The sequence below is a fragment of the Bolinopsis microptera genome, chromosome 2 (assembly GCF_026151205.1).
Source record: "Bolinopsis microptera isolate Bmic1 chromosome 2, MBARI_Bmic_1.0, whole genome shotgun sequence".
Lineage (NCBI taxonomy): Eukaryota > Metazoa > Ctenophora > Tentaculata > Lobata > Bolinopsidae > Bolinopsis > Bolinopsis microptera.
In genome coordinates this window covers 18,908,914-18,927,964 of record NC_087073.1, presented here as the reverse complement: position 1 = coordinate 18,927,964, position 19,051 = coordinate 18,908,914, and the positions used below count along the sequence as shown (strand labels likewise).

The 19,051-nt window shown below is 33.7% G+C and overlaps 2 protein-coding genes across 4 annotated transcripts in view; one reads left to right on the top strand and one right to left on the bottom strand.

The window, feature by feature from the left end:
- Positions 1 to 185: 185 nt before the first annotated feature.
- Positions 186 to 19,051, bottom strand: part of LOC134811838 (hsp90 co-chaperone Cdc37-like) — a 77,195-nt gene continuing 58,329 nt past the window's right edge. For 2 of the 3 annotated variants that reach the window (XM_063818931.1, XM_063818932.1), the window contains exons 6-13: positions 9,296 to 9,346; positions 8,058 to 8,120; positions 5,528 to 5,686; positions 5,198 to 5,313; positions 4,900 to 5,011; positions 4,702 to 4,779; positions 780 to 948; positions 186 to 495 (exon numbers count right to left, since the gene is read on the bottom strand). In XM_063818931.1, coding sequence (XP_063675001.1) covers positions 392 to 495; positions 780 to 948; positions 4,702 to 4,779; positions 4,900 to 5,011; positions 5,198 to 5,313; positions 5,528 to 5,686; positions 8,058 to 8,120; positions 9,296 to 9,346 — 852 coding nt within the window. In that variant the 3' untranslated portion in view covers positions 186 to 391. The remainder of the gene's footprint in view (positions 496 to 779; positions 949 to 4,701; positions 4,780 to 4,899; positions 5,012 to 5,197; positions 5,314 to 5,527; positions 5,687 to 8,057; positions 8,121 to 9,295; positions 9,347 to 19,051) is intronic. The other variant, XM_063818934.1, reaches the window with a different exon arrangement.
- On the top strand, positions 2,324 to 4,271 carry LOC134811836 (organic cation/carnitine transporter 2-like). The gene has a single exon (XM_063818929.1). It carries the CDS (start codon positions 2,329 to 2,331, stop codon positions 3,958 to 3,960), a length of 1,632 nt encoding a protein of 543 aa, XP_063674999.1. The 5' UTR covers positions 2,324 to 2,328; the 3' UTR covers positions 3,961 to 4,271.

The window sequence follows — 19,051 nt, the reverse complement described above, 5'->3', positions numbered from 1 at the left end:
TTTTACTGGGTCTCAATTTAACTTTTAGCGTTAAGTAGTGATCCTTTTCGAATTTATAGTTAAGTTATTTTAACTTTAATAGGAATCGTTGGGCAAAAATAGTCCCATTACTTTTGATAATTTTATAATCGTCTAATTGATTGAAGATCGATGCTGTATGAGTTTGAAAAATAAAACACTGTATATTATGAATATGAATTTAAAAAGTAAAGTGAAATTTTTAAATTCTACAAAAAGGTCCTGCCGACACACGGGAAGAGCACACAAAAATAAATATTCCAAATAATAAAGCACAGGTTCAAGAAAGAGAGTCAAGATCTCAAGTGCCTCCACAGTCCACACAGGTCTAGGTTTTGAAAGATGATGTTCTCAGTCTATTAAAGAGATATGTTCAAGATATTGAACAATAACTGTAGTAAGAACTTGTCTCAGTATCAACTCCAGGTGTGTCTGTCCCGCTTTCCTGTTGTGTTGTCTCTACAGCTCCTGAAAGTGCTGGTTAAAGTTTATTGACCAGGTGATCCCAGCGGAAAAAATCAGCGAGGTAAATTGTGTGTGGTAGGCGACACAAATAGCAGCTAGATGCTAACGCAACGTTCTGTGAATGTATCAAGGGTAGTGAAATAGTGAATCAAACATGATCTTGATGGTGAAATTGTCAGATGACTTAAATATCCTGGGTTTATGTGTACCTGGGCTGACTTGAACAGCCTTGGCCCCAGAAGTTATATCATGCAGTGACGTGATGGGTGGGGTGAGAGCTAAAACAGTAGATTTACATTCTTCGGGGGGAGGCGGAGCATCTTCGGTGTCATCAGAAGGACCCGGGACCCACAATCCTGAGTCGATACATTTCTTCAGCCATATCTGGGCCTCGTCAGGTTTCATAGTAGTCAGCACTTCTTGTAGCTTACCAATATCTTTGGTATCGAAACAGTTCTGGAGTTCCTAAAAATTTCATAAATATAATTTGGGGAAGTTTGGACTTTGGGGAGCATGTAATTTAATTTGATCTTTAGATCGATCCATTTCAAGATACAGTAAAACCTCAGATTTACAGATTTACCGCGCCCTGATTTACTGCAAACCACGATTTAACGCGGATAATTCTTTTTATTTCCCCAATTTTTTCTTCAAAATTTGCCTAGACAATAAACGTGGAGTCAAAATTTGTAAAGTTACCGTTATCTTTCATACGAAATTTGATACAAGCTGGATAATTAAAGATATCAAGTTTGAGAAAGTTATCGAACAGCTGTCAAATAACTTTAAGACGGCAGACGCATTTGTCATCCACCAATAGTTTCTAGGTCACGTGTCTTATTTTATCCTAACACCTTCATCTGGAGGGGGATTTGTTTTAAAACATATAAGAGATACGAGAAGTTTGTTTTTCTTCAAAATAAATGTGGTTAACACCTTCACTCCTAAGTTCACTCCTGCTGATAGCATTTGTCATCGTCCCTAAAAATACACCTATCACATGACATTAGCGTGAAAGTTTTAATTGATTTGTCCACGATTTCAACGGTGCCGTCGAATCTGAAAGACTTCTAGTTATTCTAAAAGAGTTCTGTTGAATACAATTTTAGTATCTTTGACTTCTAATAACCTTAACGTGATAACCAATTTATGTTTGATATGTTGTACCCTATCCTAAGATGAGTAGCTAGACACTAGACCAAGTGTTACAAGGAACATCATCAAATGGCGAACTCTTTCGTGCCTAATAAAGTGCATCGTACCATGGGAAAAAACGGGCCATTGCAGTAATTTCATCAGAGACCTTCATTAGTTTAGTAAATAATTTCCAGATAAAACTCCCGAAGCGCTAAAAGCGACCTGCGACAACCATTTAATTTGATCATTCCGGACCTTGTCGCAGGTCGCTTTTAGCGGACACGAGGAGCATGAGCAGAGGAGTTAGCAAGACCTCCGGCATCAGAAGATGCTACAGGGTCATGAGCAGCGCATGATATACCAGCATGCCTCTTGTTGCAGAAAACGCAGAAGATGATGTGAACCCTGCTTGATTCAGGGGATGATGTGAACCCTGCTTGATTCAGGGGATACTGTTATTATACAGTGGTCCGCGGAGAGTGGTCCGCGGACCAGTGGTCGGGCTATCTCGATACTGCCGCTTTTAGGGCTTCGGGAGTTTTATCTCACTTATTTAGAGAAGGATAAAATTAAAAGGTTTTTGGATCGAGGCCATTCCTTTTCCTGTTCATTTCCACTTCCGTTGTTTTTTCGCTGAGCAGTGTGGACCTTACTAAAACATAAATGTTTATTCAAAAGTTTATAAAAGCAATCCTCTAGGAAGCTCTGATGAAAGAAAAAAAGGAAAATGGTGCAAAACAGGAGCCTGGTACAGAATCAGGACAAGAAAATAAGCCGCTTGTGGGAAAAGGACCGCTTACTATCGACGAAGCAGTGGACAGTATCTATAATGGTATGAACCTAAAACTTCTGCTGGTCTTCCTGACCGCAACTGGGACTGCGACCCAGACCCCCATGCAAATCTACATCACTATCTTCGCAGGTTTCATCCCTTACACCAAGTGGGATTGCATCTCGAGCACGTGCACAGCTCTACTGAACAAAACTAGCGATATCAAAGAGTTCTACAGCCGCAAGACGATGTGCGACAATAATCTGGAGGCAGGAACGGACTTCAAGTGGACCAGCGAGAGAACGAGCTTCTCGATAGACTGGGGGCTCTACTGCGATGATGAAGCTAAGTTCACCACTATTTCTAGCTTCTTCTTTATAGGTGCCACATTGGGTCTTCTCGTGTGTACTGCTGTGTTTGATAGGTTTGGTAGGAGGAACGGAGCAATAGCAGGGAATCTGATCGGAGCTACTGCAACTCTTATCGGAACATGGGCTCCTTCTTTTGAGGTGATGCTTGTCATCAGGATCTTTCAGGGGGTGGGAATGTTCATTAATCTCACTGGCATCTACGTCTGGTCCGTGGAGTTGACTCCAACCCATCTTAGAAGCTTCGCTAATGGTTCTATTATGAACATTTGGTCGGTGGGCTATATGTGTATAACATTGTGTGGTTACTTGATACCCACCTGGAATTACATCTTCCTAACAGTGGGTATTATTAATTACATTCTTACTATCCCTCTCCTGATATATCCTATCTCTCCAAGATTTGCTCTGGTAAGAGGAAGAGAGGAAGAGGCTAAAAGAACACTGGAATCCTTCTCTCGGCTCTGCAACAACGAAACATCAATGGCTGATGTGAACTTGACCTACAAAAAGAGAGTTTTAACATTCTTCGAGCAGCTCAAAGATTTCAAGATTTACCCTACCTTACGAAAAGAGACCCTCTTAGGCCTGATAGCATGGTTCATTGTAGCTGTGCTCTTCTATGGTTTCTCCTTTGGATGGGTGCAGATTTCATCTGACCTGTATACAGGTCACCTAGCAGCTGCTATCAGCAAGTGTTTTGGCTACTCCAGCGCAATCCCGCTTTGCAACTTGATCGGTAGGAAGAAGACCCTGTTGAGTATCCTAGCACTAGGTCTCTTCTCAAACTTCCTAGCCATGCCTGATGTTCAAATCTCTGAGGACTGGACTCTGGAGTACGTGGCATGTCTGATTGGTAACTTAACATGCTCTGCAGCGTTTGGAGTGATGTATCTTTACACGGGGGAGCTCGCTCCCACTTCTCACAGAGGTATGATCATGTCACTCAGCTCCGCTTCTGCTCGGGTGGGCAGCTTTACTGGTACCTATGTGGGACTCCTCTACGCTGTTGCTGACCGGCGTGTTCCTCTAGCTGTGTTCGCTGGGCTGACCTGTGTCTTCATACTCTCTATATGCTTCATGTCAGATCCTACTGGTAGGGGGATCCCTGAAACACCTCTAGATGTGGAAATAATGACGGGTAATAAGGATTTTGTAGAGCCGTGTGAGGATGGGGTTAAAACTGAGGCTAGAAGTTAATAGTCGAGCAGTTTGTTAACATTTTAATCATTATCATAACTAGTTATATCTAGACAACCGAGCTTGGATGAGATGTTTTAACCCGGGACTATCAAATAAGTTTATTAACAATCACTTGAGTTTTAATAGCAGCTAAGTATTGCTATTAACACGTTAAGTTTAGAACATCTGAATGGTACAATAAAACCCCGATTTAGGTTGGCCCGATCGGGTTTTACTGTACTACAAACATATAATCACTCTGTGTTGATTTGTATCTTTATCTATTGTTCAAATTATCAGAATTATTCGTTTCCAAATCATCACATACTTTTGTTAAAATGGTGAACTCTTTCGTGCCTAATAAATTGTATCATGGGAAAAACAGCCTATTTAGACAACACTTTTTCACACCATTTCGAAAATTGATGATTTTGCAGTAATTTCATCAGAGACCTCCAGATAAAACTCTTGAAGCCCTAGAAGCGACAACCATTTAATTTGATCATTAAAACCTCTTATTTAGAGGAGGATCAAACTAAAGAGTGATATCGGAAATTAGGAAATTAGGACGATTACCAATCATGTGTTCAGTGACCAAATTGAGTAGGATTGAGCTTAAATCTTCGGAATTTTGAAAATACGTAATGCGGCAATTATATGCTAAAAACAATTCGCGGGTGGACGGTTCACGAATCGCGTTTCGGCAACCAATTGCACAACAAGAGCATGAATAGTTGCGTACTATTTAAGGATACTTACAGCAGGTAATTCCTCGTACACCTCCTGGGGATCCAGTCCGCCTGGTCCTAGCCTCTTTTCTCTCTCCTCTGCCTCGATCTGAAGGGAGTGTAGCTGTCAATGGTGTGTTTGAAAAGATAATTCATGGACGAATTTCAGACAAAATATAAAATATCTGCTTTTGAAATTTATCTTAATCTTCGTATATTTTGGACCCACCTCGGCCATAAGTTTGTCTGTCTTTTCTTTAGATCTCCTCTCAATGCGGGCGATAAAGGCTTTCAGTTCTGAATTAAATCCCTCCATGTACTTAGCATCACATGTCTTGATTCTAGAAAGAAATATACATAGTAATCTCAAACTTTTAAAAAGGAATTCTCACATTGAGACAGAACGGCGCGAGCGATATCATCCATTCCGTCGTTGAAAAATAGAAATCAAATATACGTCGACTGAAAATTGATCTGAAACAAAGGTTGGAATTACTGTCAGATGAAATTCCTGTGGGAGTACTTACTTTGTAAAGAACGAGGGTACACAAGCGATGGGTGGTACCTCCATTGTCTTAGCTAGTTCCAGTATGTACTGCATCACAATAGTTTGGTGAGCCACTTGCTTCATAAGTCCGTTTTTCTGAAGAATATCGATAATATTATTAACATTAGTATAAGTTATTTAAATGGTAACCATTTATAACGCCAGTTTCAGAAACTATTAACTAACAACAACCACATGCAAAAAACAAATGAAATCAAAATGTTGATTAAAAAAACAAACAGACAGACCCACAAACAAATAAACACACAAGTCACAACCAAACACACGCACAAACACACCAACTTCTCACCTCCTCCATCTGTAGGTTGACACACCAGTAGGTCAGGTAGTTAGCCGTGTCCTCGCAGGCCAAGTGTTTGTTCGCTAGCAAGTACTCCTTGCTGTCGTCCCAGTTGCTGTAGTAACCGAACTTTTCGATCTCACTCTTGTACTTGTCCATGAACTTTTGCTGAAGTTGCAGAAATTTAAAGCGAATACTATAAATGGTGAGTGTTGACAAATAGCAGTGAATTACTCAAACTTGCCCAATTAAATGAAATTAGTAGCAATTTTTACGCGAAATGGTAAATTGTGCGAATAAGAATAACTCCAGCCCCGTTACAATCGCACTGTTCTGCTCTTAATTTAATCCTGATCAATTTATTGAATCATGTTATGTTCCCATTACATCCACCTACATACACTATACAGTGAAGAAAACCGAGATGAATATTTAATATATTATGCCAGGCAGATTTATTGCACCCATTTCTTGCATGATGAACTTTAGACCCAGCGTTTCCGAGAAACTCATCATAATTCTCGTGTTTCAAAATTTAAAATGTTGCAGAATCTTTTTGACTCAAATGATGTTTTATAACAAACGCTTTAAAGAGGCAATGAGGGGTAACATTTTATAATTTTATTACCTATCTTAGTATATTGAAGGACGTTCTAGATCAGAAACATACCGTGTCACCATCACACCATTATAGGCTCTAACTCGCACAATGTTACCAGCACTCATTAGCACCTATCGCAAGACTAGTACCTAACTTTCGCAAGACTAGTACCTAACTTTTGCAATTAAGACCAGCAGGTACTCAGGATATATTTTATAATTTATTGATCTCACTTTTTCGTGTATGCAACTATGTTTATGTTCCGTTTGATCCTAATCAATTTATCTCTCCTTGCTCATGCTGTGCTGTCAGAGGAGATGCTCACACGTAGTGATAGAAAAAGTTATTCAGCTCTCAGATTTGCTAACGATGAGTCCAGTTATATATTGTTTACCCCCAAAATGGATAAACTGACTGAAAATTTTTCTGTGTGTCTCTGGATAAAGAAGCTGCAAGCAGGAAACATCCAGTGCCCTTTCGGATACACATCTGAATATGAGATATTCATGACAGATAACGGTTACTACAACAGGGTGTTTGGATCGAGCGTCCTTGATAGAGCACTTACCAGCAAATTCACAACCCCCGCTGGTAGCTGGTTTCCATATTGCTCCACATGGAGCTTTGATTCAAGAACCTACAAAGTGTATGTGAACGGGTTACTGGCAGGAACAGAGACCACACCCTCCGGTAGGAAGCTGAAGACAGGTGGAAAGTTAGTGTTGGGGAACATGTACTCGGGTTCAGGTCACAGATTCGGAGGCGAGATGTATGGTTTCAATGTATTCTCTAAGGTGCTGACTGCTGTAGAAGTAGCTACCATGGCAGCAAGAGGTTTCTGTGCAGATATCCCCGTAGAACTACAAAAGTATAGAGTCATTAAATGGGAGGAGATCGTGACGCTAATCAGATGTGGCACAGTTGAAGACTTTGTCGACCCAAAGTGTGCTGAGGCTGCAGTTGTTAAAGTGGGCGAATTGTTGTCTCAGCTAGAGGATGTAGAAAATAGAGCAATGGCTACCCAAAGACAGTTACAAACAGCTGTAAGTGAAAAGAATAGTATCGAAATTTCTTACAACCAGTCGCATGCAGAGCTGCTAAAAGTTCAAGGACTCTTCAACTCTACGCAGGAGGACCTAAAGGATGTAAAGATAGAGTTGGGTGCAACTCTAGGAAAACTGACCGAAACAACGACTGATCTTGAAGATACACAGTCTGAGCTTGAAGATACCCAGTTTGAGTTAAGGAATGTCACTGAGTCTATATGTCCGCTCCACAAGGGAAACTTGACAAAGTGGGATATATTTTACTCGCCCACCTACTATAATAAAACTTTTACTCGCCATCTCTACCAACAACTACGCACTACTTGGGACTCCGTCAGCAGTGAGATATAATAAGTTTATGTAATTGTTAATTTAGCAAACTATTCCTAATTTCTGATTTGTAGCACACGTTAGTACATGCTAATTGTTTTATTTTGTGCCTTGGTTATTCAGCTCGCCAATAAAATGTTAACTTTTTTATTTATGATTTTATTTTGAATGCGTACTGGAACCATCAATGGGGTTTTTCGACTCACTCATTGCATCATTTCAAAGCGTTCTTACATTACAAAAAAATTAAAATTTATAACTAATTTTCACTCTCATTCAGAGCAACTGTTTGGATTGACGATGACAGACACGGTCATCAAGCTGATCAAGAATCTGGACGAAGAACAAAACTGCGGAAATCTATAATGCCTTGCTGAGTTGCTGTCGTTAAACGTTAGTGGGGTCGCTAAATTGGCGTGTGAAGTTAAAATTCCCTAAAAAAGAAAAAAGTGCAGGGCAATTGATTTATTTTAACTCACCGACTGGTCGTTACTTAAATACAATAATACTATAATATACATTATACATTATACATTATACATTATACAGTGTACAGACTTACGGAATGGTCGAGTCTTTCCTCCTCGGATAATTCCTTCTTCTTATCTGGAAGCTTGTTAACCGTCTGCAGATTAAAAGTGTGATCAAAGTCTTAAGGCTGGGGGTTCACCCTGAATTTTTTGTGAAACTTGGTTTCGAGATAGCAGTTGACCAACAAACTAGGACCGGTGACCGAACTTTTGAGGGGGTCCCGGACCCCAACCGCCAAACGGTGCCCGCGGGGCAGCCACGCCCATAGTTAGGCCTTTAAAAAAATTTGGCGGCCAAATTCTGAAAAATGCCCGGCAAATTTCAGAATTTGGCCGCCAAATTTTTTTAAAGGCCTAACTCAAAATTCCATATTAAAACTTAAGGTCGAAATGCGATTCTACGTTGATTCTGAAAATTTCATGTAAAAATATTGAAACCCTATTGAGTTCTATTGTTTTGAGCGAAGTCAGTTTTGCAAATATCGCGAACTGAGATATGGGCGATTTTGTTCATTTTTTGCAACTATTTGAACACAGAATCCACAGTTAGGTAGATATTGAGCTGATAATCATAGAGAATCTGTAGTATAGGCTTATCTTCCATATAAAGTTGGTTTCATTCAAAAATATTGATATTTGACCAATTTATGGGCCAAAATCGATCAAATTTGGTGCGTATGCCCAAATATGGTCATATGGTTTTTGGCTCATAACTCAGTCATTTTTTGTCCAATCTTGATGAAAATTCATATACGAGTTCAGGGGACCACTAGCTACAAGTAGAGCACCTAAAATCTGGGTTTTGGGCATGTTCAGGGTATTTGGCTAAATTGGGCCTAATTTGGATCAAATATGGGCGTGGCTGCCCCGCAGGCACCGTTTGGCGGTTGGGGTCCGGGACCCCCTCAAAAGTTCGGTCACCGGTCCTAGTTTGTTGGTCAACTGCTATCTCGAAACTAAGTTTCACAAAAAAATCAGGGTGAACCCCCCCCTTAATAAAGATCATTAACTGCAGGGTAATCATACGATTTGTCTCACTGTATTTCTACAGTAGAACCTCTATATTTTATTATATACCATGCCTCTCTATAACAGGTACCTCGATATACCAGGCCTCTCCCTTTCTTAAAACTTTTATTCGATCTTTTAGGTCTTTGGCCGGTTTTTCGTATCCCCGAATGGCCCGTATATAGAGGTTCCACTGTACTACTAAGAAATGCATATTCTTAAGAGTTATAAGGAGGGTTGCCTAATTACAAAAATAACTCACTGTTTTACTGAATCCTTCCCGGCAAATAGTGTCACAATTCCAGGGTGCTAGCTGAAATAGTGGTGTTATGTATAATGTATATAGTGGAGTTATGTATAATGTATATAGTGGTGTTATGTAAATAGTGGTGTTATGTATAATGTATATAGTGGTGTTATGTATAATGTATATAGTGGTGTTATGTATAATGTATATAGTGGTGTTATGTATAATGTATATAGTGGTGTTATGTATAATGTATATAGTGGTGTTATGTATAATGTATATAGTGGTGTTATGTATAATGTATATAGTGGTGTTATGTATAATGTATATAGTGGTGTTATGTATAATGTATATAGTGGTGTTATGTATAATGTATATAGTGGTGTTATGTATAATGTATATAGTGGAGTTATGTATAATGTATATAGTGGTGTTATGTATAATGTATATAGTGGAGTTATGTATAATGTATATAGTGGAGTTATGTATAATGTATATAGTGGTGTTATGTATATAGTGGTGTTATGTATAATGTATATAGTGGTGTTATGTATAATGTATATAGTGGTGTTATGTATAATGTATATAGTGGTGTTATGTATATAGTGGAGTTATGTATAATGTATATAGTGGTGTTATGTATAATGTATATAGTGGTGTTATGTATAATGTATATAGTGGTGTTATGTATAATGTATATAGTGGTGTTATGTATAATGTATATAGCGGTGTTATGTATAATGTATATAGTGGTGTTATGTATAATGTATATAGTGGTGTTATGTATAATGTATATAGTGGTGTTATGTATAATGTATATAGTGGTGGTATGTATAATGTATATAGTGGTGTTATGTATAATGTATATAGTGGTGTTATGTATAATGTATATAGTGGTGTTATGTATAATGTATATAGTGGTGTTATGTATAATGTATAATGTATATAGTGGTGTTATGTATAATGTATATAGTGGTGGTATGTATAATGTATATAGTGGTGTTATGTATAATGTATAAAGTGGTTTTGTGTATAATGTATATAGTGGTGTTATGTATATAGTGGAGTTATGTATAATGTATATAGTGGTGTTATGTATAATGTATATAGTGGTGTTATGTATAATGTATATAGTGGTGTTATGTATAATGTATATAGTGGTGTTATGCATAATGTATATAGTGGTGTTATGTATAATGTATATAGTGGTGTTATGTATAATGTATATAGTGGTTTTGTGTATAATGTATATAGTGGTGTTATGTATATAGTGGTGTTATGTATAATGTATATAGTGGTGTTATGTATAATGTATATAGTGGTGTTATGTATAATGTATATAGTGGTGTTATGTATAATGTATATAGTGGAGTTATGTATAATGTATATAGTGGTGTTATGTATAATGTATATAGTGGTGTTATGTATAATGTATATAGTGGTGTTATGTATAATGTATATAGTGGTTTTGTGTATAATGTATATAGTGGTGTTATGTATATAGTGGAGTTATGTATAATGTATATAGTGGTGTTATGTATAATGTATATAGTGGTGTTATGTATAATGTATATAGTGGTTTTGTGTATAATGTATATAGTGGTGTTATGTATATAGTGGAGTTATGTATTATGTATATAGTGGTGTTATGTATAATGTATATAGTGGTGTTATGTATAATGTATATAGTGGTGTTATGTATAATGTATATAGTGGTGTTATGTATAATGTATATAGTGGTGTTATGTATAATGTATATAGTGGTGTTATGTATAATGTATATAGTGGTGTTATGTATAATGTATATAGTGGTGTTATGTATAATGTATATAGTGGTGTTATGTATAATGTATATAGTGGTGTTATGTATAATGTATATAGTGGTGTTATGTATAATGTATATAGTGGTGTTATGTATAATGTATATAGTGGTGTTATGTATAATGTATATAGTGGTGTTATGTATAATGTATATAGTGGTGTTATGTATAATGTATATAGTGGTGTTATGTATAATGTATATAGTGGTGTTATGTATAATGTATATAGTGGTGTTATGTATAATGTATATAGTGGTGTTATGTATAATGTATATAGTGGTGTTATGTATAATGTATATAGTGGTGTTATGTATATAGTGGTGTTATGTATATAGTGGTGTTATGTATAATGTATATAGTGGTGTTATGTATAATGTATATAGTGGAGTTATGCATATAGTGGTGTTATGTATATAGTGGTGTTATGTATATAGTGGTGTTATGTATGAATAGTGGTGTTATGTATAATGTATATAGTGGTGTTATGTATAATGTATATAGTGGTGTTATGTATAATGTATATAGTGGTGTTATGTATAATGTATATAGTGGTTTTGTGTATAATGTATATAGTGGTGTTATGTATATAGTGGAGTTATGTATAATGTATATAGTGGTGTTATGTATAATGTATATAGTGGTGTTATGTATAATGTATATAGTGGTGTTATGTATAATGTATATAGTGGTGTTATGTATAATGTATATAGTGGTTTTGTGTATAATGTATATAGTGGAGTTATGCATATAGTGGTGTTATGTATACAGTGGTGTTATGTATATAGTGGTGTTATGTATATAGTGGTGTTATGTATAATGTATATAGTGGTGTTATGTATAATGTATATAGTGGTGTTATGTATAATGTATATAGTGGTGTTATGTATAATGTATATAGTGGTGTTATGTTTAATGTATTTAGTGGTGTTATGTATAATGTATATAGTGGTGTTTATGTATAATGTATATAGTGGTGTTATGTATAATGTATATAGTGGTGTTATGTATAATGTATATAGTGGTGTTATGTATAATGTATATAGTGGTGTTATGTATAATGTATATAGTGGTGTTATGTATAATGTATATAGTGGTGTTATGTATAATGTATATAGTGGTGTTATGTATAATGTATATAGTGGTGTTATGTATAATGTATATAGTGGTGTTATGTATAATGTATATAGTGGTGTTATGTATAATGTATATAGTGGTGTTATGTATAATGTATATAGTGGTGTTATGTATAATGTATATAGTGGTGTTATGTATAATGTATATAGTGGTGTTATGTATAATGTATATAGTGGTGTTATGTATAATGTATATAGTGGTGTTATGTATAATGTATATAGTGGTGTTATGTATAATGTATATAGTGGTGTTATGTATAATGTATATAGTGGTGTTATGTATATAGTGGTGTTATGTATATAGTGGTGTTATGTATAATGTATATAGTGGTGTTATGTATAATGTATATAGTGGAGTTATGTATATAGTGGTGTTATGTATATAGTGGTGTTATGTATAATGTATATAGTGGTGTTATGTATGAATAGTGGTGTTATGTATAATGTATATAGTGGTGTTATGTATAATGTATATAGTGGTGTTATGTATATAGTGGTGTTATGTATATAGTGGTGTTATGTATAATGTATATAGTGGTGGTATGTATAATGTATATAGTGGAGTTATGTATATAGTGGTGTTATGTATATAGTGGTGTTATGTATATAGTGGAGTTATGTATAATGTATATAGTGGTGTTATGTATAATGTATATAGTGGTGTTATGTATAATGTATATAGTGGTTTTGTGTATAATGTATATAGTGGAGTTATGTATATAGTGGTGTTATGTATATAGTGGAGTTATGTATATAGTGGTGTTATGTATATAGTGGTGTTATGTATAATGTATATAGTGGTTTTGTGTATAATGTATATAGTGGTGTTATGTATATAGTGGAGTTATGTATAATGTATATAGTGGTGTTATGTATAGAGTGGAGTTATGTATAATGTATATAGTGATGTTATGTATAATGTATATAGTGGTGTTATGTATAATGTATATAGTGGTTTTGTGTATAATGTATATAGTGGTGTTATGTATATAGTGGAGTTATGTATAATGTATATAGTGGTGTTATGTATAATGTATATAGTGGAGTTATGTATAATGTATATAGTGGTGTTATGTATAATGTATATAGTGGTGTTATGTATAATGTATTAGTGGTGTTATGTATAATGTATATAGTGGTGTTATGTATAATGTATATAGTGGTGTTATGTATAATGTATATAGTGGTGTTATGTATAATGTATATAGTGGTGTTATGTATAATGTATATAGTGGTGTTATGTATAATGTATATAGTGGTGTTATGTATATAGTGGTGTTATGTATAATGTATATAGTGGTGTTATGTATAATGTATATAGTGGAGTTATGTATATAGTGGTGTTATGTATATAGTGGTGTTATGTATATAGTGGTGTTATGTATAATGTATATAGTGGTGTTATGTATGAATAGTGGTGTTATGTATAATGTATATAGTGGTGTTATGTATAATGTATATAGTGGTGTTATGTATATTGTATATATGGGTGTTATGTATAATGTATATAGTGGTGTTATGTATAATGTATATAGTGGTGTTATGTATAATGTTATATAGTGGTGTTATGTATAATGTCTATAGTGGTGTTATATAAATGATTATAGTGGTGTTATGTATAATGTATATAGTGTGTTATGTATAATGTATATAGTGGTGTTATGTATAATGTATATAGTGGTGTTATGTATAATGTATTATAGTGGTGTTATGTATATAGTGGTGTTATGTATATAGTGGTGTTATGTATAATGTATATAGTGGTGTTATGTATAATGTATATAGTGGAGTATGCATATAGTGGTGTTATGTATATAGTGGTGTTATGTATATAGTGGTGTTATGTATGAATAGTGGTGTTATGTATAATGTATATAGTGGTGTTATGTATAATGTATATAGTGGTGTTATGTATAATGTATATAGTGGTGTTATGTATAATGTATATAGTGTTTTGTGTATAATGTAATATAGTGGTGTTATGTATATAGTGGAGTTATGTATAATGTATATAGTGGTGTTATGTATAATGTATATAGTGGTGTTATGTATAATGTATATAGTGGTGTTATGTATAATGTATATAGTGGTGTTATGTATAATGTATATAGTGGTGTTATGTTTAATGTATATAGTGGTGTTATGTATAATGTATATAGTGGTGTTATGTATAATGTTTATAGTGGTGTTATGTATAATGTAATATAGTGGTGTTATGTATAATGTATATAGTGGTGTTATGTATAATGTATTTAGTGGTGTTATGTATAATGTATATAGTGGTGTTATGTATAATGTATATAGTGGTGTTATGTATAATGTATATAGTGGTGTTATGTATAATGTATATAGTGGTGTTATGTATAATGTATATAGTGGTGTTATGTAAATGTATATAGTGGTGTTATGTATAATGTATATAGTGGTGTTATGTATAATGTATATAGTGGTGTTATGTATAATGTATATAGTGGTGTTATGTATAATGTATATAGTGGTGTTATGTATAATGTATATAGTGGTGTTATGTATAATGTATATAGTGGTGTTATATATAATGTATATAGTGGTGGTTATGTATATGTATATAGTGGTGTTATGTATAATGTATATAGTGGTGTTATGTATAATGTATATAGTGGTGTTATGTATATAGTGGTGTTATGTATAATGTATATAGTGGTGTTATGTATAATGTATATAGTGGAGTTATGTATATAGTGGTGTTTATGTATATAGTGGTGTTATGTATAATGTATATAGTGGTGTTATGTATGAATAGTGGTGTTATGTATAATGTATATAGTGGTGTTATGTATAATGTATATAGTGGGTGTTATGTATATAGTGGTGTTATGTATATAGTGGTGTTATGTATAATGTATATAGTGGTGGTATGTATAATGTATATAGTGGAGTTAATGTATATAGTGGTGTATGTATATAGTGGTGTTATGTGATATAGTGGAGTTATTGTATAATGTATATAGTGGTGTTATGTATAATGTATATAGTGGTGTTCTGTATAATGTATATAGTGGTTTTGTGTTTAATGTATATAGTGGAGTTATGTATATAGTGGTGTTATGTATATAGTGGAGTTATGTATATAGTGGTGTTATGTATATTGTGGGTGTTATGTATAATGTTTTAGTGGTTTTGTGTATAATGTATATAGTGGTGTTATGTTAATAGTGGAGTTATGTTTTATGTATATAGTGATGTTATGTTTAATGTATATAGTGGTGTTATGTATAATGTATATAGTGGTTTTGTGTATAATGTATATAGTGGTGTTATGTATTTAGTGGAGTTATGTTTAATGTTTATATTTGGTGTTAGTTTAATTTTATATAGGGGGGTTGTTTAAGTTATAGTGGTGTTTGGTATAAGGGATATAGTGGTGTTATGTATAATGTATATAGTGGTGTTATGTATAATGTATATAGTGGTGTTATGTATAATGTATATAGTGGTGTTATGTATAATGTATATAGTGGTGTTATGTATAATGTTATAGTGGTGTTATGTATAATGTATAATAGTGGTGTATATATAATGTATATAGTGGTGTTATGTATAATGTATATAGTGGTGTTATGTATAATGTATATAGTGGTGTTATGTATAATGTAGATAGTGGTGTTATGTATATAGTGGTGTTATGTATAATGTATATAGTGGTGTTATGTATAATGTATATAGTGGAGTTATGTATATAGTGGTGTTATGTATATATAGTGGTGTTATGTATAAGTGGTTTATATGTGTTATGTAGTATAGTGGTGTTATGTATAATGTTATTGTGGTGTTATGTATAATGTATATAGTGGTGTTATGTATTTAGTGGTGTTATGTATATAGGGTTTTAGTAAAAGGTATATAGTGGGGGTATTTTAGGTTTATAGGGGGGTTTGGTATTTTAGTGGTGTTTTGTAGTTAGGGTGTTATTAAAATGGAGTTATGTTTTAAGGGTATTAGTGGTGTTGGTATAAAGTTTTTTAGGGGGGGTTAGGGTAAAATTGTATTTTGGGGTTTTTGTTTTTTTTGGGAATAGGGGAGTTTGGGATAAGTGGTGTTTTGTAAAGTGGATTTATGATTTAGGGGTGTTATATATGTGGTGTGGTTTATGAAAGGGGGGGTTTTTTGGGGGTAAAAGGGTTTTTTGGGGGGGAGGTTATGTGGGGGTTTGGATGGGGGGTTTGGGGGTGTTTGTATAATTTTTTAAAGTGGTTTTGGGTAATTGTAAAGTGGTTTTGTTTTTAAAATGATATTGGGGGTTTTGTTTATAAATGGGGGGTTTGTTTTAAGGTATATGGGGGGGTTTTGAAATTTTGGTATATAGTGGGTTAGGGTTAAATGTAAAAGTGGGGTTATTTTAAGGGTTTTTGGGGGGGTTTTGAAGAATGTATTTGGGGGGGTTTGTAAAATTTTATTTAGGGGGTTATGTTTTGTTAGGGGGTTATGTAAAATTTTAAATAGTGGTGTTAGGGTTTTTGGTTTAATATGTGGTGTTAGGGGAAAATGTATAAGGGTGTTTGTATTTATTGGTTTTTTGTATAATGTATATAGTGGTTTTATTTTAAGGGATAGTGGGTTTTTTGAAATTTTGGGGTGTTAGGGAATAGGGGTGTTTTATATGGGTGGTTTTGGGTTTTAATGATAGGGGTGGGTAGGTAGGAAATTATGGGTTTTAGGGTTAATGTATATGGGTTTTAAAGTAAAATTTATTAGTGGGTTTAGGGTTAAGGGGGGGTTAGTTTAATTTTTTATAGGGGGTTTTTTTGGGGATTTTTGGTAATGGGGGGTTTTGTTTTAAGGGGTGTTTTGAAATTAATGTTTATAGGGGTTTTTGGGTTTTTAAATGTATTTAGTGGTTTTATGTATTTAGTGGGTTTGTAAAAAGGGTATAAGTGGGGGTTTTGTTTAATGTATATGTGGTGGGGGGTTATTAAAGGGATTTAGTGGGGGGATTTTAAAATGATTTAGGGGGTTATGTAAAAGGTTTTATGGGGTTTTTTTAATGTTTATAGGGGTGTTATGTATATAGGGAGTTATTTTAAATGTAATAGTGGTGTTATGTATAATTTTTATTTAGGGGTGTTATGTAAAATTTTATTAGGGTGCCCATTTTTTAAGGGTATTTTGGGGGGGTTATGGTATAATGTATTTAGGGGTGTTTTTTTTTTGGTATTTAGGGGGGTTTTGGTAAAAATGTTTATGTGGTGTTTTGTAAATGTTATTTAGGGGGGGTTATGGATAATGTATTTTGGTGGGGTCATTTTTAAATGTATATAGTGGTGTTATGTAAATGTTTTTTGTGGTTTTAAATGTTTTTTGTTTTAGGGGGTGTTATGTATAAGGTTTATAGTGGTTTTTTTAAAGGTATATAGTGGTTTTTAGGGTAAAGGTTTAGGGGTTTTTTTATTGAAATAATGGGGGTTTGGTTATGAAATGAATTATAGTGGGGTTTTGATAATGTATATAGTGGGGGTTATTTTAAAAAGTATTGTGGGTGTTTTTAATGTATAAGTGGTGTTTGGTAAATGAAAATTAGTGGGTTATGTTTTTTGTTTAAGTGGAGTTAGGGAAAATTGAAATATGTGGGGTTATGAAAATTTAGTGGAGTTAGGTTTTTAAATAGGGGGTGTTATGAAATATTGGGGGGGAATGTATAATTTTTTTTAGGGTGTTATTTTTAAAGGGTTTTTAGGGGGTTATGTTATTGTATTTTGGGGTGTTAGGTAAAGGGGGGTTTTATGTTTTAATGATTTTGTGGTTTTATGTATATTGTAATGGGTGTTATTTTTTGTATAAGTGGTGTTTTGTAAAATTTGTATATTTTTTGGTTATGTTAATGTTTTTTGTGGTGTTATGTATATAGGGGTGTTATGTATATTGGGGGAAAATGTTTTAAGGGGTTTTTTATTTAATGTATTTAGGGGTGTTATGTTAATGTAATGGGTTTTAAGTAAAGGGATTAGGGGTGTTATGTATAATTTAATAGGGGTGGTTATGTATAATTTATAAATTTGGTTGTTATGTATAATGTTATTTTGGGGTTTTAAATGTTAAAATGAAATATTGGGAGGTAAATAAGGTATATGTGGTGTTTTTGTAAAATGTATTAGTGGTTTTATGTATAATTTTATTTTGTGGTGTTTTAAAATAGGGGAAATTTTTAATGTTTTATAAAAGGGGGGTGTTATGTATATAGTGGGGTTATTTAAATTTTAAAATAGTGGTGTTTTTTTAAATGTATATGTGGTTTATGTAAATTGTTTATATTTGGTTTTTTGTAAAGGTATATAGTGGGGGTTTATGTTTAAGGGATTTGGGGTGTTATGTTTTATGGTTTTTAGTAAAATGTATTTTGTGGTTTGGGGGTTAATGTATATAGTGGTGTTTTGTAAAAAGAAATTGGGTGGTGTTAGGTATAATGTATTGTGGGGGGTTTGAAAATGAAATATAGGGGGGGTTATGTTTTAGTGGTGTTAGGTTTTAGTGGTGTTATGTATAAGGTAAATGTGGTGTTAGTATAATGTATATAGTGGTTATGTTAATGTAATAGGGGGGTTATGTAAATGTATTTTGTGGGGTTATGTATAAGGTATTAGTGGGTTATGAAATAATTTTTAAAAGGTGGTTTTATGTATAATGTTTTTAAGTGGGGTTATGTAAAATGTTATAGGGGTTTTTAGGGAAAAGGGTTTTAGTGGTTTATGTAAAGGTATAAGTGGTGTTTGGTAAAATGTAAAACTTATACATAACACCCCTATATACTTTAACACCACTAAAATACATATCCTCGATGGGTT